The sequence below is a fragment of the Chionomys nivalis genome, chromosome 15, assembly GCF_950005125.1.
Source record: "Chionomys nivalis chromosome 15, mChiNiv1.1, whole genome shotgun sequence".
In the NCBI taxonomy this organism is placed as follows: Eukaryota; Metazoa; Chordata; class Mammalia; order Rodentia; family Cricetidae; genus Chionomys; species Chionomys nivalis.
Genome location: NC_080100.1, coordinates 45974861 through 45997172, shown reverse-complemented (window position 1 = coordinate 45997172; position 22312 = coordinate 45974861). Strand labels below are relative to the sequence as shown.

General features: G+C 43.8%; 1 protein-coding gene across 1 annotated transcript in view; it reads left to right on the top strand.

The window, feature by feature from the left end:
• The window catches only part of Mrps27 (mitochondrial ribosomal protein S27), a 77527-nt gene that overhangs the window by 50701 nt on the left and 4514 nt on the right, over positions 1-22312 (top strand). The window contains exons 5-9 of the mRNA XM_057789742.1: positions 7913-8027; positions 11543-11621; positions 14015-14130; positions 19155-19257; positions 21244-21386. Coding sequence (XP_057645725.1) covers positions 7913-8027; positions 11543-11621; positions 14015-14130; positions 19155-19257; positions 21244-21386 — 556 coding nt within the window. The remainder of the gene's footprint in view (positions 1-7912; positions 8028-11542; positions 11622-14014; positions 14131-19154; positions 19258-21243; positions 21387-22312) is intronic.

Genomic DNA, 22312 nt, shown 5'->3' with positions numbered 1-22312 from the left:
GTCCTTATGATTCTCTGGATTTCCTCAAGGTCTGTTGTTTTATCCCCCTTTTATTTCTAATTCTTTTGATTTGGATATTCTCTCTCCACATCTTAGTGAATTTGAATAAGGGTTTGCCAATTTTACTGATTTTTCTCAAAGAACCAACTGTTTCATTGATTCTTTATATATTTGTTTATTTCTGTTTTATTGATTTCAGTCAGAGTTTGATTATTTCCTACTATCTGCTCCTTTTTGGTGCGATTTCTTCCTTTTGTTTGTTTGGGGTTTTTTTGGTTGGGTGGGTGGGTGGGTTTTCTTTTTCTTTTTTGTTTTTTTTTTTTTTTTTCGTTTTTTGAGACAGGGTTTCTTTGGAGCCTGTCCTGGAACTAGCTCTTGTAGACCAGGCTAGCCTCGAACTCACCGAGATCTGCCTGCCTCTACCTCCTGAGTGCTGGAATTAAAGGCGTGCGCCCACTACGCGGCCTCCTTTTTGTTTTAGATTTCCCTTTTTAAAGCATCACTCAGTGTTGAAGACTGAGCAGTTTTTTTTTTTTTTAAATTAAAACCTTTTAGGATTCTTTGAACCCTTGAACCCCATCTTCTGCCAACATTTTGTTACTTTCCCTCCTGTCAGCACCTCTGTTTCCTGAGGCAGAGTCGGTGCCATCCTTCAGTCTCTAGACTGGACTAAGGAAGCAGTAGGGAGGAAGGATATGATCGGTGGTTTCCTGTTAGTCCCCTTCCTCTGCTCCTGCTTTGTAGGGAAAGGCAGTGTTTCATCCTGGCTTCAACTCTATTTATAGGCAGGGTGATACTCAAAATTGGCAGTGGATGGCTGTTTCTATGTAAAGAAAGCTCACAAATGTCAGCATATATATTGGCATTGGTAAATCTTAGTGGGCCTTGTGAAAGCCTGGCTTAGTTGGGGTCAGTAGTTACAGAAATAGAATTTGGCTCTGACTGTATTGTGCATCCTTTTCGTGATAAACAGAAGTCCTCGGGGATTTGACTTTGTCATACTCTAGGAGAGTCAATGCTGAGAATTCTAAGGGTGCTTTTCTTCTTCCTTTGAGAAAAAAAAAATCTGATTCTTAGGAAATCCAGATTAGTGCTGAGCCTCTCAGTAATGGCCCAGGGCCTCTGTAACTCCACGGCAGACACGTAAAATGTGCTCATGCTGGCTGGCTTCCTTCTCTGCCTCTCCTGGGCCTGCTCACTTCTCTTGTGGCAAACAGAATCCTGCCTGCTTTGATAAACCTAGAATATTCTGGAAATACTGACTCTTATTCAGTCCGACCAATACCCTATTGGATTTTCTTCCCTTTCTGTCTCCCTTCCCCTTCCTCGGAGTTATTCCAGTGGGACCATGACTAATCAGTGTGTGGTTTTCCTGCCTTAGTTGGCATGTTCATGGCTTTGTAGTTTCATCTTAGCTTTATAACACACCAGGAAACATTTGTATCTTTTTGAACTTGCATGCTCCTTGTCTGTAGGTTTCATATTCAAAACTAAAAAATATTCCCTTATCTCTGCCCAAAACCAAGCCAGTTCCCACAACTTGTATGTTTTTATAAAGAAGGTAAGTTCCAGGATCCAGTTTTATTTCTCAGCTTTCTGCCTCTCCTAGCCAGAGGCTCTCTCCTGTTTGTGACCCCTCAGGCTTCTGTGGTTCTTAGAGCTAGCCTGTGAGCCTGGGGATGAGCAGTGTTCTTCTGAGTGTAGTTTCACCAGCCACAAAGTGATGAGGACCATTACCAGAAGAGTATCGGTGATCACTGTAAATATTTCTTTCTCTCTTTCTCTCCCCATAGTACTTCCCATCTAGCTGTACATACTGCCTTTGGAAGCAAACTAGTGTTCTCAGCAGCAAAGAACAGCAGGCTTTGTTCTGATTGGCTCTCTTAGGTCCCCTGAGTGAAGGAGCCAAAAGACCATATGGTCTGTCCAAAGTTTTTTTTTTTGTTGTTCCCTGCACCAGAAAACAAAAGAGGTTTCATTTCCAGAGTAGAGTCGGGGATTGCAATTTGGGTCATTGTACCTCACACAGGACTGCTATCAGTGCATGGCTGTAGTCTCTCTCCTGGATTGAGAAATGTAGATCTGACAAAACAGCAGCCAGCTCCAACCAAAGAGAGACAGAACAATATAGGACATGGTGACACATGTCCCACTTGTCATTGCTTTTGTGGAAGCCTTCCTCGTGCAGTAGGTTCCAGTATGTCTGACACCAGCGTGTTTCCCAGTGAAATGCCAGGGGCCTCATTTTTAAGCTTTGGGTCTAACAGGTTCAGACTTTGATAATTAAGAAGTCCCTCTGGCGTGCGTCTTCATTTTTAACATGTGTTATTATGCTACATTAGTTTAACACTGCATATTGTAAAATTCTGTACTGTGTTATTCTACCAAAAGCCCACTTGCTTGTCCTCCTTTCAGGCTGGCCAGCAGAGTGCCTGGGGACGAGGGGCTGTGCAGCTTACAGGAAGCTGCTTCCAAACTGCATTGCAGGTTTTTGTTTTTTTTTTTCCAAGTTCTTTTTGGAAATTGACAGAATTCAAATTATAAACCAACCAACAGATGCAAATGTGGCCCCTGTTTGTTTGTTCGAGATGGAGGCTTTCTATGTGATTCTGGCTGTCCTGGAACTCACTTTGCAGGTAAGGTTGGCCTAGATCTCACTGACATCTCCCTGCTTCCGTCTCTCCACTGGGAGTAAAGGCGTGCGCCACACACTCAGCTTTTGTAGTTCTTCTTATAAAGTAATACTTTCAGTTCTGGAGGGACCCAAGGAAATGATCTGTATAAAAGTCTTGCAGTGACCAGAAAGTCCTTCAAGATTGACTTCAAAGGGAACATGGGGGAACTTCTGGGGTACCCGAACTCTCCTTGTGCCTTTATTGTGGGGGCGGTTGTACGGCTGTCATCTGTAAAGTGTGCAGTGGTAGAACTGGAAGATTGGAACTTCAGGATTTGAGCATCACAGCTCTATAAATCCAACTCAGAAAACTGCCTAGATGTTTAATCAAAGGCATTTCATCTCCACTGGAGTAGCTAGTGAATTCTAAGTGTTGAGGTACAACTTTGTGTTAGCCTTCGGGGATGAAATAGGAAAACATTTTTTAAAAAATGATTCAGGCTCAATATATGTTTATTGAAAGTTAAAATTAACTGAAACTTCTTTAAACATAAAAATATGGGATTTAGAGCAGCAAAGAAATTTTAATCTGTGCTACTTCCATTTTGTATTTGTGGTAATTGAAGGAATTGAAGATTGTGGGTTCTGAAAGCAGACTTGCCTGCAGGATGGAAAAGAAATAATTATCTTTCTAATTACCTTTTTTGGATGAGAAAGTGGGTAGCAACAATGGAATCAGTCTGCTTTCGTCACACAATGCTCTCTTGCTTTTTGGTAGGAGGAAGCGTTTGACCCTGTTGATAATTGCAAACTTGGCTTCATGGGTTTGATTCACACTGCACATTCAGCCATGGAAGCAGCTGCATTTTCTGCTTGGCAGTCTTCTCTACTGCCCCTCCTCCATGCCCACCTCACTCGGTGGCTGAGGTTCCCATCTGGAAAGCCTGTTGCCACAGGATACAGAATCCTCTGGGAAAGATAGAAGGCTGTGTGTATGGTTAGGCTTGGCTGGTGGCTCATCTAATCAGGGAAACCATGTGGAAAGCTTGCTCATTCGTGTGCAAGAGTCTGTGTTGTAGCTAGGTGATAGGGCCGCTGTGGGAAGTGGGCCCTGACCTTGTGCATGAAGCCTGCAGCACTGAGTTGTAATCCTCAGTCCTGCTGAGTGTGGCCGCTTCTGTCGTTCAGCAATAGTGACAGGTACCAGCTTAGAACCAGAGTGGACACTCAGCAGCACCGTCCCATCCCTCCTGTGCTCCTCTAAGAAGTGCATGTCCACAGAGCCGAGCTGCAGACGCCTCCTGCCTTCATTTCTTCATCTTTTCTACAGTCGCGGCAGCCTGCTGCTTCTGCTATGGTAAAGCGTCTATTGAGATGTGGCCCCAGCTGATGGCTCCAGGTAGAGAAGGGCGTCCTCTAGTGTCTGTAATTGCTAGTGTGCAGCAGAAGAGGGCAAAGGTCAGGTTCTTCGCAGGCCAGTTGGAAATCAGTGTGTCGGTTTGTGTTTTCTTTGCCCTTCCTCACTGCCATGCTGGCCAGCAGTCCACAGGGTCATCTAGGTGAGGCCCATTCCAGAGCCTGACCAGCCCGTCACGAGAATCCCAGCCAAGCTGCTTGTGAAATTGGCTGAGGTGTTTCTCTCATACTATCCAAACATAGTTCTTTTTTAGCCTAGTGTGTTGACTCCTTCATGTTCTAGAAATTCTGCACTAACTCATTTCTTCCTTCCCTCCCTCCTTTCCTCCCTTCCTTCCTTCCTTTCTTCCTTGTAACTGGAAGTTTCTTTCCCATTTGCCAGTTCCTGAATAAACACTCTGAGGTTTATATTAATTATAAAAGTTTGACCAATAGCTCGGACCCATTTATATAAGTTTATATAATTTATAAGTTAAATTAACCTGTTTCTACTATTCTATATTTTATCACGAGGCTCGTGGTTTGTTACCTTACATCTTTTTTCTCCAGCAGCTGTTGGCATCTCCCTGACTCTGCTTTCTTTCTCCTTGTATCTGTTTGGGTTTACCGCCTAGCTATATTCTGCCCTGTCATAGTAATAAAACATATTCACAGTATACGGAAGGGCATCCCACATCACTTTTTCTTTCTTTCCTTCCTTCCTTTTTTTTCCTTTTTAGTTTTAACACTTATGGGGTAGAAAGGGGTCCACCTGCTGCCTGTATGGGATTGACCGGGACTGCACTTTGGACAGTGTATTTCATATGTGAGTGTCGCACTGCTGTTCCTGAGGTGGTGTGATGTGGCAGTTAGCTGAAAGTGTCCTGGACGCTTGTGACGCATGTGGACTGTTAGGCCTATAGGCAGACTTTTCTCTCCCTCCCACTAGTTCCCAAATAACCGACACAGAGACTTAATTATAAATGTTTGGCTTATTGCTCGTGTTTATTACTAACTAGCTCTTACAATTTAAATTTGACCCATTTCTGTTAATCTACATCTGCCATGTGTCATTACTTCTCTTTCATCTCGCACCTCCTGTTTCCCCTCTGTGTCTGGCTGGTGTCTCCTGACTCCGCCCTTCTTCCCAGTGTCCCTAGCCTGGTTCTCCGGTGCAGCCTATCCTCTCCAGTTATTGGCCAGTCAGCTTTTTTATTAAACCAATCACAGTGACATATATTTACCCAGTGTAAAGGAATATTCCACATAGGCCTTATAGTTCAGGGGTCTCATTGACCTGACCTCTCCAGGAGCTGCTGGGCAACTGGGGTCTATGAAATGACCCTGGTCATTTCATAGGTAATACTTCCTTTAGGCTTCTAAAAGCCGCACTTCTAGGTGCTAGCCTTAGAATGTTAGCAAACAGCTTGAAGTAAATGTTAATTTAAGCTATAAAGGTCCATAGCTAGGGTCCCACTTTCAGTCTTCAAAGTCTCAGGATCACTTGCTGATCATGAATAAGAAAAAAGGCACTTGCTTGGATGTGGTCATGGATATAGCCACCAATGTGGTTTAAAGTCTGTCAACAACAGCAAAAAAGCTATAACCTCTGGCCACCCAAGATGTTGTAAGGTGGGAGATTAAAATGGAAATTAAGTTTAAGGTGCTCTTGGGTGAAGAGGTGGTTGGCATTAAGATGAGAATATGTGAAACCACCAAAGCCACAAACTGTGCACCTAGCAATCCCTTTGGGCTATGCCCTCCTTATACTGTTATTGGAGGCATGTGTAATGAGGCTATACTGCCCCAGGCAAAGGGGTCACCATTTTTTTTCATGTACAATGAGTGTTACCAGTATAATAGTGAACATAATTATGTAGCCTTTAATAAATATCTTGACTGAAGCTCTGCTTTTATTTTCTGAAAACCTTTATGAGCCAAGAAGTAATGTGTCAGGCACCAAGGAATCATGTGGAATAAGTGGGTCCTAGTATATCCCAGGAGTTTCTGCCAAATAGGGAACATGTTCATCATCGAGACAAAACACCTGCTATTTTACTTGGTGGTTTTTGTTTTTAAAAATAAAAGTTGCCTATGGTGTGTAGCTTAGTAGCAGAGGCTTCGCCTAGCACGTATACTATCTTGGGTCCGATCTTCAGTACCCCTAAAATTAAATAAAAATAAAAGTAGCTGTTAACTGGCTACATTTTAAATCTCAAGTTTTTGTTTTGTTTTGGAGAGATTCTTAAGTAGCTTAACTGTTGATTTGAAAATGTGACGGAGCATGTGGAATACTAAAATGTATGTTTTTTTCTCTATGCAAAGAATTTGTAAGGTGGCTGTACATTACCTTTCTGTGGCCAGGTCATTGTCAACCTTAACTTAGTTTGACAGTTTTGTGTTTCTCATTTTTTGAGCTAATTTACAAACAAACTAAAATAAAAACCATTTTCATGCCAAATCTAGGATGATAGATAGATAGATAGATAGATAGATAGATAGATGAAACAAACTGAATATGTAAATTTGGTGGTGCATGACTTGAACACTCAGAGGCAGAGGCAGGAGGATGATGAGCTCAGAGCTAGCCTGTGCTACATGGCAAGATCCTCCCTGTCTCTAAAAAGAGTGCTGGAGAGAGTCTGTAAAAGATCTTCAGATTTTGTTTAAGCACGTCTCTCCCAGAGCACTAACAACCCAAATTAAACATTATCCTGTCCCTCCTTTCCAAAGCTCTTTTCCTTTGTCACCCAGAGAAAGGAAACCAGCCCAAAGGCACACGACTGGAACTAGCTGGTGGCACACTGAAGAATCGCCTCTAGAACAGTGTTAGCATGTGCCCATGGCTCTAAATGCCAGAAAGGCTTTACCTCTACGTTTCTGTCTCCTGTTTTTGTTTTTGTTTTTTTTTTTTTCTTCTCTAAATGAGAGTTTAACCTTTGTGGGGCCCAGAGACTAGACTGCTTTCTGAGTGGTTAAAGAAAATGTGGGGGTTTCTGTTGTCTGAATAGGTTGTATGAAGTTCTGTCCTAGTGAAAACAGATAAATATTTAGGCATGCCCAGATAATCCAACCTCCTCCGCAGCCCTGAGGAGGTGAGAAGTGCTGTCCAGCCCAGGCTCTAGCCGTGTATGAGGACTCAAGCCAGAGCATCATCCAGGAGCCGTTCTTCCCAGTGACTCCATTTCAGGCCACCTGTGTCAGAGGCCCATGAGGGGGAATGAACGGAGGGACCACAGTGGAGCTGTGAAGGAGGTAGCAGGGCCGTGGTTCCCGAGAGACCTGAATGTGAGATCTTGGTCAGCTTTTCGTTTGTGCGTTTGTTTTCTTGACTGAGTAGTATCCCAGGTATTCTCGAATATATAAGAAGTGCCGGTGTAACGCAAAGCTGGTTTCCCCAGAGCTCTGTGCTGCTCTGGTTTTCTTTTCTTTGTCTGTTTGACTTCATTTTCAAAGTATCAACTTCAGTTTCACACATCCCTTCTGATGAGCTATGTATTTGCATAATGTTGTGATTAATATGTCCCCGAATAATTTCTATAAACCTCATTAAAGCAAGATGTTGAGGCACGGGGTATTAAGTAAATAATAAAGCTGGGTGTGGTAACACATACCTTTAGTTGGGACACTTTGGAGGTAGAGGCTGATCTGTAACTTCTAGACCAGCCAGGACTACACAGAGACTCTTATCTTAAAATAAATAGGTTTATATTTTATTATTTGGTCTCAGACTTCCAGTCAAGAGTTTCACTTCAAGTGTTTACCGGTTGTCAGCTCTCATGGCTTTCGAGCGCATTGGCTGCACCAAATACTGTGTCAGTAGAAGGACGCGCGGAGGGAAGATGTTTGGGTTTTAATGTTAAGAGATAACACCAGTATTGTCTCTTCTCGTGTCTTATTTAGATTTCGACACAGTCCCAACTGTTGGTACCTGAGAGACTGGACCATCCACACCTGGATTAGACAGTGTCTGAAGTACGGTGCACAGGACAAAGCCTTGTATACCATTGTTAATAAGGTGAGGGGTTCCTGCATGCTTCCAGGTGTGTGTGACCTGCTGTTTGTACCCATGATGGTACCAAAGAAAAGTACCAGAAGTCACTGTTCTTAAATGTCCTCTCAGGATCCTTCTGCTGTCTTCAGACTGGAACTGGTTGTAAACCAACAAACTGAAAACCCAAAGCTCCTGTAGCTGCCGCTTTTCCAGACAGTGGTCAGGGAAGGACAGGCAAGAGCGGAATGTGGTCTGCACTGGTGGTCACTTCGTTTTCATCCTTAGGCCTGAGGTTTCTTGCCTGCTTCCCTTTCATAAATTTGGGTGAGTGATGGAGTGTCATCTCCAGCTTGTTAGGACCATCTTACACTTTTTTCAGAAGATGGTATCCCCTTCCCACAAGCCCCAGAGTTCCCAGAATTAAGGTCCTTCTGATGTTACACTCCACCTAGCACTTCAATCTTCATTGACTTCATGGCACGAGAGTATATACAAGATAAGCACAAAATGTAGAGTGTTACTATTGCCAGAGTCAACCTAAACACTATTATGCACCATTAAAGAATTTTAACACGGGGCCGGGCGGTGGTGGTGCACACCTTTAATCCCAGCACTTGGGAGGCAGAGGCAGGCGGATCTCTGTGAGTTCGAGACCAGCCTGGTCTACAAGAGCTAGTTTCAGGACAGGCTTCAAAACCACAGAGAAACCCTGTCTCGAAAAAAAAAAAAAAAAAAAAAAAAAAAGAATTTTAACACAGCTGGAGAGACGGCTTAGTGGTTAAGAGCACTGGCTACTCTTCCAGAGGACTCAGGTTCAATTTCCAACATCCTCATGGCAGCTCACAACTGTCTGTAACTCTAGTTCCAGGGTATTTGATGCCCTCATATAGACATACATGCAGGCGCAGAGCACCAGTACACAAAAAATAAAAATAAATGAATAGCTTTACATTGAAAACACACCATGAAGTTTTAACTGGGCAGTGGTAGCACAGGCCTTTAATCCCAGGACTCAGGAGGCAGAAGCAGGAGGATCTCTGTGAGTTCGAGGCCTGCCTGGTCTACAAATCGAGTTCCAGGGCAGTCAGGACTATTACTTAAAGAATAATTAACAACATTTTACACAGGATATATATTTATGAAAATTTATTATTTTCATAGTGTCATTAGACCTTGAAAATTAGAGTTAAAATGGAATACTGATTTTATCTTTGACTCCTCTCTGCAAAAATGATTTTCACCTGTAACTTAGGCTCAAGTCAAATCAACATATTCTCTACATATTATTTGTGTGAGATGATGAACTGATTCAATAAATGAAGACGGAAGTAAAACAGATATCCCTGTCACTGATAAGCTCGCTTAGATCCTAAGTGCTGCCCCAGGAGGAATCCTGAAGATGGCGTCCAGCTGGAAGGAAGAAGTCGAGGGCAGGAGAGCCATTTAAACTATCTTCAAAAGTGCCCCGGGAGCAGCATGTGCTGCCCCCGGCCTGCAGTGACGGCAGATCTCAAGGGGACAGCTGAGTCAGAGGAGAGCCGAAACTAGATCCTAGATACAGACGGTCAAGGTTCAGGCTTCAGTCTCGTGAGGGAAAGGACAGCCCCGGGGGACGGAAGAGATGAAATCTTGTGCTCTTCATTCCAGAAATTATACTCAGAGATGAAGATCCCTGTGGAAACAGATCCAGAAAGGTCTAGAAAAGTAGAGCAAAGGATCTCTTTTCTGTTGCTTCCAGGCCTTTAGAAGGAAAAGTCACCAGGTGAAGGGTCAGGAGACCCAGCTTGTAACCTCTTAACTTGTCAATTACCTGGAACATCAGGCAAATATTTTTTTCCTTGTGGTTCCTGGTTTTCTCAACTCCAACTTGAGTTATATGGATAGTTAGATCAGTGGTTGACAGCCTGAGCTGCCCACTAGAGTCACCCAAAGTTTTTAGATTTACAGGTGCTTCCCTGTGGAGAGTCAGCTGAGTTGATGTTTTGAGTTTGGATCCCTAGCACCCATGTAAAAAGTTGAGCAGGGCAGCCCTTGCCTGTATGTGCACGCACAAACACAACTGCATACAAAAATAATAAGCATCACAGGCACTTGTATTTACCCCTTATATTCTCATTTACTCGGCCTAGGCATTTGGGTTCAAAGTACCATGAGTGGAAAGCATAGAGATTCTGGTGCACACACACAGCCTTCCCTAACCAGTATTCTGCTCTGGGACATCTGCTGGGGCTGATGCACTTAGACCACAGCATTAGCACCCAGAGCCCACAGTTTACTGGTTCCTTCTTGCTGTTGTGCGTCCTGTGGGAGTGGATGAAATGACATGAGTCTAGATCATTGTGGCTGCCTTTTCATCTTCCTTAGGCTTCTCTTGACCCTTGGTCAAGGTTGAGAATCCTGGACTGGATGATTTCTTTTTCTTTGTTCTACAGACTTTATCCTGTAGCCCAGATTGCCCCAGAACTCACCTCAGTTCTGCCTCAGCCTTATGAGGAATTATAGGTGTTTGGCACCACACTCAGCTTGAACCAGTTAATTTCAAAGGTCTTTCTAGCTCTAGTGACTTAGATTCTAAAATGTTTTGGCTTTAGCCTGCCATGGATTAGCGCTGCTGAGGGTGAGTTCTCTGAGAATCCCAGGCCCACCCCTGAGCCAGCCTTCCTGCCTTGTCCGCTTGAACACACCTGAGGCTTCCTGCGCTGCTGCCATGAGTCAGGTCAGGTGGTTCACAGCTGAGGCTTTGGAAGCTCCCAAGGGAGTAGGTGGCACAGGAGAGGTTCCCCAGGTGTCTGGTAGTTGGTGACACTATGGAACAAGGAGGTTAATCCTATTGGAATAAGAATTGGGGGTGAAATTGTAGCCATGATCTAAGCAGTAGGGAGTCAGGCTCACGAGTATATGAAAATCACAGAAGCGTGCTAAAACTGCTGGGTTCCGTCCCCGATCTGAGGCTGTGGGCCTGAGGCTTCAAGATCTGAGTCATTAATGTGCCCCTACTACACCCTGAAGCAGAGACTGCATCATCTTTATTTATTCCTAAAATATTATTCCTAAATTCTGGCGTCTTAATTATGCAGGTAAACAGCATCCGGGGAGCTGGGTTCATTGCAAAGCATTGGCATATTTCTTGTGTATTTGAAGCTCCAGCCAGACCATATGCTGTATAATATGTGCTTTTTTCCTTATGATCTCTTTCTGCATTTTTATTCATACCTTGTGAAAAGGATCGCTGGAGCAGCTATGTGTGAGGAAGGGATGGTCCTTGCTGCTGCTCTGTCTAGCTGTGGTGAGCGGTTAGAACTGAGCCCTGTTCCACCCGTCAGGTGTCATCTGTGAGACACCCGCTCACAACTCTCATCTTGACCAGCTGTTCCAGTTACCAAACCTCATGAGTCACAGCTTCAGTTTCACTGTCACCGATGCTGCAAAATGATCGGCACATCGTTGGCCAAATTTTATCCTGGATAATAGATAGGCATGTGTTACAAACTAAATTAAAGAGGGTTTCTTTTTTCTCTTCATTTTCCTTTTTAATACAGGTTCAGTATGGAATTTTTCCAGATAACTTTACATTCAATTTACTGATGGATTATTTCATAAAGAAAGAAAATTACAAAGGTAAGAAACCAGATGACCATCCAGCTAATACAGGACCTTCGGCTCCCAAATGGAAGGGTCCAAATGCAGACAACTTCCTCCTTCTTTATTTCTTAATTAACCGTCTCTTTACATTACTCTTTTAGTCAGAAAAATTTACATGAAAGTTATTATTTATGCAAAAATTTCAAGTATCACCCTTTTATGGGATAGAAATATCAAAGTATATAAGTGATTATATTTTTTATTTTCATTTTTTGTTTTTGTTTTTGTTTTTCGAGACAGGGTTTCTCTGTAGCTTTGGAGCCTGTCCTGGAACTAGCTCTTGTAGACCAGGCTGGCCTTGAACTCACAGAGATCCACCTGCTGGGATTAAAGGCGTGCGCCACCACCGCCCAGCTTTTTTTATTTTTTTTATTTTTTATTTATTTATTTATTTATTTTTGGTTTTTCGAGACAGGGTTTCTCTGTAGCTTTGGAGCCTGTCCTGGAACTCCCTTTGTAGACCAGGCTGGCCTCGAACTCACAGAGATCCGCCTGCCTCTGCCTCCCGAGTGCTGAGATTAAAGGCGTGCGCCACCATCGCCCAGCCGCTGTTTTTATTTTTTATTTTATTTTGTTTGTAAGTGATTATAAAGGAAAAGTTAATTATACGGACCAATCTGATTCCACTTCCCAAACTGATTAAAATGCAGAATAAAAAGAATAAAGTAAAAATTGATTTCGTTTTCATGTGTAATTTTGGAATCTATAATGAACAGTTGGCAGAATTAGATTTACAAAGAAAGGCCTGTGAAATGGCTCAGTGGGTAATGGCGTCTACTGCCAAGCCTGAGGACCTCAGTTAGATACCTGGAATCTACAAGGTAGAAGGGGAGAACCGACTCCAGCGGGTTGTCCTCTGACCTCCACACACATACACACGCACACACACATGAAATAAATAGTAAATAAAATTGTAAAGTAATAAAATTAATAAACAAATGTGTGGTTTCAGGAGGAAAAAAAGTGGGGACTTAGACCTGGAAAGTGGGCTCAGCATGTCAGAGTACCGTTTGCTCCTGTGCAGCACACACCCACACGGCAGCCAACAGCCCTCCGCCACTCCACCTCTAGAGGACTTGACGTCCTCCTCTTGCCTCCCCAGGCACTACACATGGATTGCAAAGACAAGCATGCAGCCAGCACCCACATACATATAGTTAAAACTAAATAAGTCTTAACAACAGCAGCAAAATGGGACTTCATCCTTGTTGAAAATATTGGTGTGATTATTTAAAAGAAAATCTCACCCAGCGTGGTGGTGCACATCTTTAATCCCAGCACTTGGGAAGCAGAAGCTGGCCCATCTCTGTGAGTTCAAGTCTGGCCTGTCTACATAATGAGTTTCAAACTCATCAGTGATATATGATGACACCAAGTCCCAAAAAAGAAAAGAAAATTTCTTCCAGGTCCTTATTTTGCTAGCTTTACTAGATACTTTGTTCTTTCTGTCTCAGTTTCCTGCAAAACAAGTAAGAAATTGATGCCTCTCAGCCTCCCGCAGAACCATTGCAGTATTTGCAAAACTAGCTAGCCATGAACAGCTGTACATCATGATAACTCGTCTGTAATTATGCATATATGCAAATTGAGCAGGAGAGCACATGCACTCAATTGAAAACATTGTGCTTGTGGCATGTGCAAGCTTTATGTTTCAATGTTAGCATTAACATCTCTACCTTGACCACAACTTACTGACGGAAAGAAATTGTTTGAATGATACTTTTAGCTTTTGTCTGTGTTGTAGAATATCATGGGAAAATCGGTGTCATCCAGGGCCTGTTCTATGACTCGCATTCATGTAGAAATAAATAACATATGCTGTATGTTACACTTATGAAGGAACATCTTCCTCTCCCTTCTTTGAATTCTTTTAAACTGATCTTTATTATCCCTGTTTCCATCTTTGAAATAACTCCTGAGGTTTGGGAGTTCCTCTAGGCTTTGTCTTGTCTTGCCTCCACAGTGAGGCATTCTAACGGAGAAAAGCAGGCAGGCTGCTTGCTTGTCAGGGTGACTTTGCCGGTGATGGACCTCTTTCTGCTGCCTTAGCTCTTCTGGCTGATGGACAGTGTGTGAGGCATTATCTTGTTGAAGTAAATAGAGCAAGCAGTATTTGATCATTTTGAAGATGCTACTCACTGGGAGCCAAAGACATGCATTTTGAAGTCAGTGATGCACAAGCCCCAGTTCAGTGTGCATGCACTGTGTATAGTAGGCGTGAATGGCTCGGAAAGGACCTGCTTCGTCAAAGGCCTTGATTCTGCTTGTTTTCCCACTGCACTGCACTTTGAAAGTGTTTTTATATTTAGAGATTTACGATGTTACCTACAACTGATTTCCTCTCGTTTTCACCTTCATCTTCTTGCCAGATGCTTTATCTGTGGTTTTTGAGATCATGATGCAAGAAGCCTTTGAAGTGCCGTCCACCCAGTTCCTCTCCCTCTATGTGTTATACCGTTGCCTGGCAGAGAAGACAGACCTCACAGTAAGTGCTGTGCCCTGCCATGGAACTGAGAGCTACAGGAAAGTCGAGCAGTGACTGCCGGGGAAGGTAGAGGAGGGCAGAAGAAGCCTTGCCCTTAGAATCTGGAGAAAAATATCCATGTGCAGCCAGAAATGAACGTTCATTCAGTGTGTTCTGTTTCTACAAAGTGGAACTGGACACTTCCCAAGCAAAAGCCCTTACACACATTTGCAGGGGAAGGGAAGGTTGTTTTTGTTTTGATATTGGGGGATTTGAACCCAGGGCCCCTTGCATGCTAGCTGAGTATTTTACTACTGAGATACAACCCTAGCCCCTTGTGCACAGTTTGAAACTTGAGCCAAGTCAGGTGACCTCAGACATTCTGCAGTGAGTCATTGATAATCACTGACAGCCAGACGTGGCAGGCTAAAGAAGCAGGTGGGCAGCCAACTTTAACCCTGAGCTGGCATATTTAACACTGACCGTTTTGTTTGTGTCGGGGTTTCCCACAGTTGCTTCACGCCAGTTGTGTTCCAGAATGTGCAGGATGCCAAGCTTTGGCTTCAGCTCTTGAGTAGGACATTTACTTATGGTTTACTGTTAGCCCTACGTAAATATGGCGGTGAGAAAGCAGTGACTGATATTAAGCAGACATGTGCCATACTGCACTGCATTCTTGGGGTTTAGCTGTATTAATGCCTTTAATCTTCACAATTAAGCTATCTCTAGCTCTACAGAGATAGGGAGACTGAGGCATAAAGATACTACAGAATAACCACGGCACCAGTAGATGATGCGAGGCATTGTGACCCTGTGGTCTACCCTTAATTTCAGTACCAGATGGGAAAATCTCAGTTTGGCACTGATGACAACTTATGCTGGAGAGGCTGTGGGGAAAATGCCTTGCTGTGGGAACGCAGGCTGGTGCAGACCCTTTGGATGTCAGTGTGCCGATTTCTCGGAAAACTGGAAACAACCTTCCTCAAGACCCAGTCATACCACTGTTGGGTATATATCCAAAGGATGCTCAATTGTGCTACAAGGACATGTGCTCAACCATGTTCATAGCAGCATTGTTTATCGTAGCCAGAACCTGGGAACAACATAAATGCCCCTCGACCAAAGAATGGAGAAGGAAAATGTGGTACATTTGCACAATGGAGTACTACACAAAAGAAAAAAATAATGACAGCTTGAATTTTGCAGGAAAATGGATGAAGTTAGAAAACATTATTTTGAGTGAGGTCATCCAGACACAGAAAGACAATTATCACATGTACTCACTCATAGGTGGTTTTAAACATAAAGCAAAAAAAGCCAGCCTACAAACTACAATCCCAGAGAACTTAACAATATGGACACTAAGAGAGACTTACATAAATACAATCTACATGGGAAGTAGAAAGTAGAAAAAGACAAGATCTCCTGAGTAAATTGGGAGCATGGGAACCTTGGGAGAGGATTGAAGTGGGGAGGGGAGAAGCAGGGAGGGAAGCAAAGAAAAATGTAGAGCTCAATAAATATCAATAAAAAATGAAAAAGAAAAAGAAAATCTCAGTTTGGATAGGAGTTGAAATATCATCAGTCCAGGCCTCATTCTGCATACCTGAAATGTTCTGCCTTACTGAGTGTCATGACCTGTGATATAGCTTATATTCACAATTAAGTTATTAAGTATTTATTGAGCCTATTTTTTAATCAGTTGCCAAGTACTATGTATTTAGCAGTCAAACAGACATCTGCTTATAGCCTAGCACAAAACAAAGGGCTAGCAGATGGCTTAATGCTTAAGAGCACCTATGGCAGATCCCAGCACCCACATGGTGCCTCACAACCATATAAAACTCCACAGACCCCACGCATGGTGCACATACACACATTTAGGCAAAACAAGCATGCAGCTGTAAAATTATAAACTGCTGGATACTATATAAGAGAAGTCAATGAAAAGCTCTCATTGAAGAGTTTTCTTGTATTTCAAACTTGAATTTAATAGAAAGGGAAAATACATTTACAAGGCATTTACAAGGTTAATATTTGAAAGTTGAATCATTATTAGCTAGTTAAAGAGGAAACTGGCAGGAAAGGTGCCATAGGAAGCTGAGCACAGTGGTATATGTTTATAAGCTCTGCTCGGGAGAGGCTGAAACAGGAGGTTTGCTTGAGTTCCCAGTGTACCTGGGCAACACAGTGAAATCCAGATGTGGTGGGGGGAATAGGCTGGAGGAATATGGGCCATGTCACATGGGCATACCTGGTAGGGGAGATACCATGGCCATGATGGTGATGGCCCTGCAACAAAGAGGGTGTCAGGGCCTGGGGTTAGAATGAGTTCAGACTGAAGAGCATGGGCCATGCTAAGGCCATTTTGCTGTCATCCAAAAATAGTGAGGAGTTTGCTTCAATGTTAAATGGGGTATTATAATCAGATTTGCGTTTCGAAGCCATCCCCGAGCTGTAAGGTGGATGAGTCAGAGCAGGGGAGGGCTAGCTGTGGGCAGACAAGTTTAGAGAATCTTATGGAGTCTGAGAGAGCTGATGATGGAGGAGCAGCCACGGTGAGGTGAACCTAGAGTGCCCACTCAGTACCTGAAAGGTGACTATCAGGTGAGGAGGAGCTAGATACAGAGACGCGGGTGGGAGCGGATGTCAGAGCCTCAGTTTCGAACTGTTCGTAAGGGAACTCTGAGGAAAAGAGAGGTATGTGAGGAAGGGACAAACTCAGGAGACTTTGAAGCAGTCCAAAGATTTCTCAGTTGAACTGCAGGACACTCTTGTGGCCTTGTGTCCATATGTAAATGTGTGCACATGATCTAGAGAGACAAGCGATGGAAATCAGCATCATACGCATATCAGATGTCAGCATACACACATCGGTCACAAGTTAAGGAAAATTTGGAGTGTGTTGGACCACACAAACCATGGAAAGAATGGCCTAGAAGAAAGGGTAGTATAAGGTGGGAATAATTAAGGGTCATTTATTTAGTGACATCAGAGCGATAGGTGGTCCATTTTGTCTCCATAGAGAAACAGCAGGAGGCCAGATTGGAATGGATTAGTGGGGGATTTAGAAGTGTGCAGACAAGACAGCAAGTGTAGGTGACTCGGTGTGTCTAGTTTGTGGAGAGAATAAAGGAGGCGGACGAGGAGAAGGTGAAGGCTTGCTTTGCACCAGTAGGCAAGGCCTGGCATAACGATCCACACTGCCAGTAGATTATGCTGTTAAGAGCTCAGAACCAAAACTGTTTTGAAATTCAGATTTGTTTAAATTATAGAATATTTGTATAGTGAGATACATTGGAGATAGAACCAATCTTCATCCATATTTTATGTGTACTTTAGACACATACACTAAAGGTGATGTTTATGCATTATGTTTAATTTGTACATGAAATGTTCCATGTAGTGTGGATTTTCTGCTTGCAGGATCATTTCAGAGTTAAAGAGTTTTAGAGCTCGGAACATTTTGGATTTTCAGATTAGGGATGCTCATTCAGACACTGTCAACTCTGACTGGTCCCAGCATGTCACTCACAGCTATTGCTCGTACATTTGCTGTTCATTCAGCTTCTGTTCCCTGTTGGAATCCAGAGCCTGTAGCTCATCTTTAGATGGTGAGATGGTTCAGTGGGTAGGGTGCTCCGCATCAAACCTGATGACCTGATCGGATCCCTAAGATCCATATGGTGCAAGGAGAGACTGACTCATGCACACCGTTGTCCCAATCTATCCCCCCCACACACACACACAGACATGCACTCACACACACACAGACATACTAAAACAAGTATTTGAAGTCAGCCTGATCTGCATAGTAGCAAGTTCCAGGCTAGCCGGAACTACATAGTGAAACTTTCCTCAAAAACAAAAATAAATTGAAAAATAAGTGTAAGAAAATGTTTTCAGGCTTCTTATTTATTCTGAACTGGACCCACTTTTCAGGCTCTCAGTGGGAGAAGCAAACTTGCCTAGATTATATTGGTGGCTTTGGGAAGTATAGTTTAGTGGTATATTAATAGGCTTACACTCCAGCACAAGTACAAAAGCCAGAGTGATTTGCCCTGGGAAAGTGAGCAGCTCTTCTTTATCTGCACTGTGGAAGCCCACGTGGAGTTTCCCTTCCCAAAGATCCACGGTTTTCCAAGGTGTAGGAAAATCTCGAGAACTGGGGCTTATGCTTCACGAAGCATGAGCAGGAGATCTTTAATGCCGTAGAGCCTTGCTCCATGCAGCAGTTGCAGCTGCAGGCCTCCTCCCTTCTCTGCCTCTCCCCCAGCTCCTGTGCATGTGTGCTGCGGGGGAAGGGCTAGGTCTGGATGGCCACAGCTGCTGTCTGGGTTGTTACCACACCTCCTCCTCTGAGCTCTGCTCTCCAAGGAGCACCCCAGTCACATCTGTTACTGGTGTGTGGCAGGCTCAGTGAGGCTGACTTTGCCCCCTTTTTTTTCTTTTCATGTCTCAAAAGGCTTCTATTTTATTGAAGTACAATTTTACACCCTAGGTTGAAAGACATAGTTACTAAGTGTTTCTGATTGCCTAATTTATTTTCAAGAGGCACAAATCTTTCTAAAAGCAACTTAATGGTGGTACTTATTCTAACACTGTGGAGAAGTCTTATCGCTGCTGTGTTGTTAGTGTGCGCCCTCCCTCTGGAGTAGTGTAGTATGAAGCCGGCAGCCTGTGGGGCCTCTTTGACGCTCTCAAGTCAGCGGGGTCCAGAGTGTACTCTATTTTCTTTTATTTTTTCTGACTGCAAAAGGCGCTGGTTCATTACCAAAAGCAGGGAAAATAATGAGGAGCACAAAGAATAAAACCAAAACGACTTCATGATTTCACTACTCAGGAATCTTTTAGCTATATATAGGGCATTTCTGTTCTGATTTTTTTCTAATATGAATACCTTTTATTTTTAGTATTGGGATAACTTTTACACAACTGTGTTATTTTCGTAAGCTTAATGCATGCTGTTTAGTGTCACCGAAAGACTCCCATGTATGAAGTATCCATGGCTTTAACAGACAATGGTCTTCTGTCTTTTGTTGCAGTGGGAAGAGGAGAGGAACTTCGGTGCATCCCTGTTGCTTCCAGGCCTAAAACAAAAGAACACAGTGGGCTTGAGTTCCCAACTGTATGGCTATGCACTTCTTGGTAAGCTAAGTGAGCTTTATTAATATTGCTCTTTGTAGAAAGATGTGGCTCAACTTTTTGGCTCATAATTAAAGCTTCGTTTAAATTTGGTAGTGAAGTTCCAGTTATAACCTATATGTATAGACAACAAAATAAGTCTCAGTGTGGTCTTACAGTTATGGACAATCGAGAGATATCATAAGACCTGTCAAGACTCACTCTGTTAGCTATAGTAGAATTCACTCCTCATCAGCAAGGACGTTCTGGTGCTCTGTCTGACGGAGGGCAGCCTCAGCACCTGGGGTGTGTGGAATCTGGGCAGACCCCCGGCTCAGAGGGATTCATGGGTGTATGCTATTCCATATCCTCACCCCCTCTTCTCTCAGAAGTCAGGCCTCCATGAAAGTGCCTTTTCTTTGCTCCTTGCTTCTGCCCGTCTCTCTGAGGAATACCTCTTTGCCGCCGAAGCTTTGCCAACAAAATATAGTGTGGATTCTAATATAAACGATTAAGAGACCTGTCTCCTCTCAGTCTGTCAGACTGGCCAGCAGACTAACACAAGAGTGTTCACTCTTTTTGTTGTTGAGTTTGAGTTGAGGGTTTTGTCGCTTTGTTTTATTTGTAGTGTTTGGTTGTGGTTTTTGGTTGGTTGGTTGGTTGGTTGGTTGGTTGGTTGGTTGGTTGGTTGGTTGGTTGGTGAGACAAAGTTACCTGCATCCCCAGCTGACCTTGAACGCACTGTGTAGTCACGGAGGAATCCTTCTAGCTTCTTACCCTCCAGTCAGTACCTCTTAAGTGCTAGAATTACAGACGTGCCTGATTTGTGTGATGCTGTAAATTGAACCCAAGATTTAAGCACATCCTTTACCAACTGATCTGTATCTTCAGCCTTAGCTTTTGGTCTTCAGAGACAAGTTCTTGAGTCTTCCTGTGTCCACTCACTAGGTGCTGTGGCTGCAGGTGTATGACCCATACCCAGCCTGCAGTTCTTGTTTAAAATCACATTTTGTTTATTTGCTTCCTCTTTAGATACTGATTTGCATAATTTTCTTCCATTTTGTGCTCAGCGTATTGTTCAGGACTGCTATACTGCGTGGATCGTTCAGAAAGTTGGCAAGGCTTGGAAAATGCACTTCGCTGTTGTTTATGGCCTTGGTCCCCTGTGATAGGCAGCTGTGCCATCAGACACCCCTGCCCCACCCTTGCTTTCATTGTGTCCTGCCCTGCAGCCTCACTCAGAGTGATCCCTGTCCAGCCCAAGCACCTTAAAGGTCTAAAATTAGCCATGTCCTGATGAGCTTTGTCTGCTGGTATCCTCCTACAGCTTCCCAAATCCTCCTTCCGGGAAGATGAGCGGAGGCAGACTAAGACCCAGCTGCTCAAGGTGACATTGCTCCCCAGTGCAGAAAGGCTCTGCTCCCTGGTGCCGAGGGCCCCATATTTCCAGGGCCTTGCTGTCCCACCACAGCCTGCGCGACAGTTTGAGGAGCCCAGGGGATGTTCAGGCCCTGTGAGCCAGAAGGTTGCTAGGACTCTGGTTTAAGAACTGATAATGCTCGATGAAAAGAAGATTTGGGTTGTTTGTTTGGTTGGTTGGTTTTTCCTCTGTCTTTTCATAAAGACAATAGACTGGACTTGGCATTTTTGAAGCCCGTCACATATTCCTTGCAGGGGCAAGCCATCAGATGTTCACGAGGTTTTCACTATAGGAAAGTTGTGAAAGTCTTTTTCTCGGGAAGGTTTTGAACTTGAAACAAAAATAGTACTTTCATTTTCTTCTGTCTTAAGGGCAGCCTTCTGGGGAAAACTCTGTCAGTCTCAGAATTCTTCAGCCAGTGATTCACAGGCTCTGGTGGATCTATGTAAAACACGTTCACCAAGCTTGCATTTACAATGCGCAGGGTGCGGTTCCTCCTCTAGGCTGGCGTTTGCAGGTACTGTGGCCTCGGACTGCAGACATGCCGGGGACACACAGCTGAGGGGTCTTTGCGGGTCTCTCGGCCACAGGGAAGGTGGAACTGCAGCGTGGACTGCAGGCTGTGTACCACGACATGCCTCTGCTATGGAGACCAGGCTACCTCGACAGAGCCCTTCAAGTGATGGAGAAGGTGGCCTCCTCCCCTGAAGACCTCAAGCTATGTAGAGAAGCGGTATGTTCCTGCACCTCCACTCAGATGGAGCCATCACTGTTCGTCTGGGTGGTGTGAATTTTTCCTATTGTCTTTCCCCTTCCCCAGCTTTCTGTATTTGTGTAGAATTGGTATTTATTCAATTGAAAAGGATGAAAAGAAACCACAAACATTTTCAATGTTGCTGACAGAAAGGCAATGGAAAATAAGATTACTGTTGATTCCTACCTCATTATGTAAGAGAAAAGCTGTCTCCTCTCCTGAAATTCAAACTCAGCTCAATAAATACCATCCTCTTCACCATCCCCAATTCCCATCCAAAAGGAATTAAAGGTGGCATAAGAGAAAGATTAAATAATTTTGATGGATTTATCCCTCATGTAGTCTGGAAAGATTAAATAGTAATTTTCTTTAATATCCTGGCTGTTGGTATTTGCCTCACAAGTATAAGTACCTCAGTTCAGATCCCCAGAGCAACCTAAAATGCCAGACACAGCAGTGTATGCTGCAGGGTGGGAAGCAAGGAGACATGGCTAGCTAGCCTAGACTACTAGGTGAGGTTCCAAGCCAAGAGCCCCCATCTCAAACGAAAAAAGCAGAAAGTGCCCAAGAGTGACTCCTGAGATTGCCTTCTATAGTCCACGTGCAGAACATGAACCGCCACTCAGTCCTCATCAGCCACACAGAACATGGATGCTGGAGAAGACTCCTTCCTTCCCATTGGACTGGCTGTGGTGCATGAGTGATGCCGAATCTATGTCCTGTGGTCCTGCCAACCGTCTAAGGTGTTCCCGTGGCCTGTCTCAGTGTCCTCCTACCTGTGCCAAAGTTCATTTCTTAGTCACCTAAACCCCCACAGTGAGTTCACTAGGCATAGCCAGACTGGGAAGCATAGCGGACTTTAACATCGAACACTGAGCTGTAGTGTTCCCACCCGGCCCCGCTGC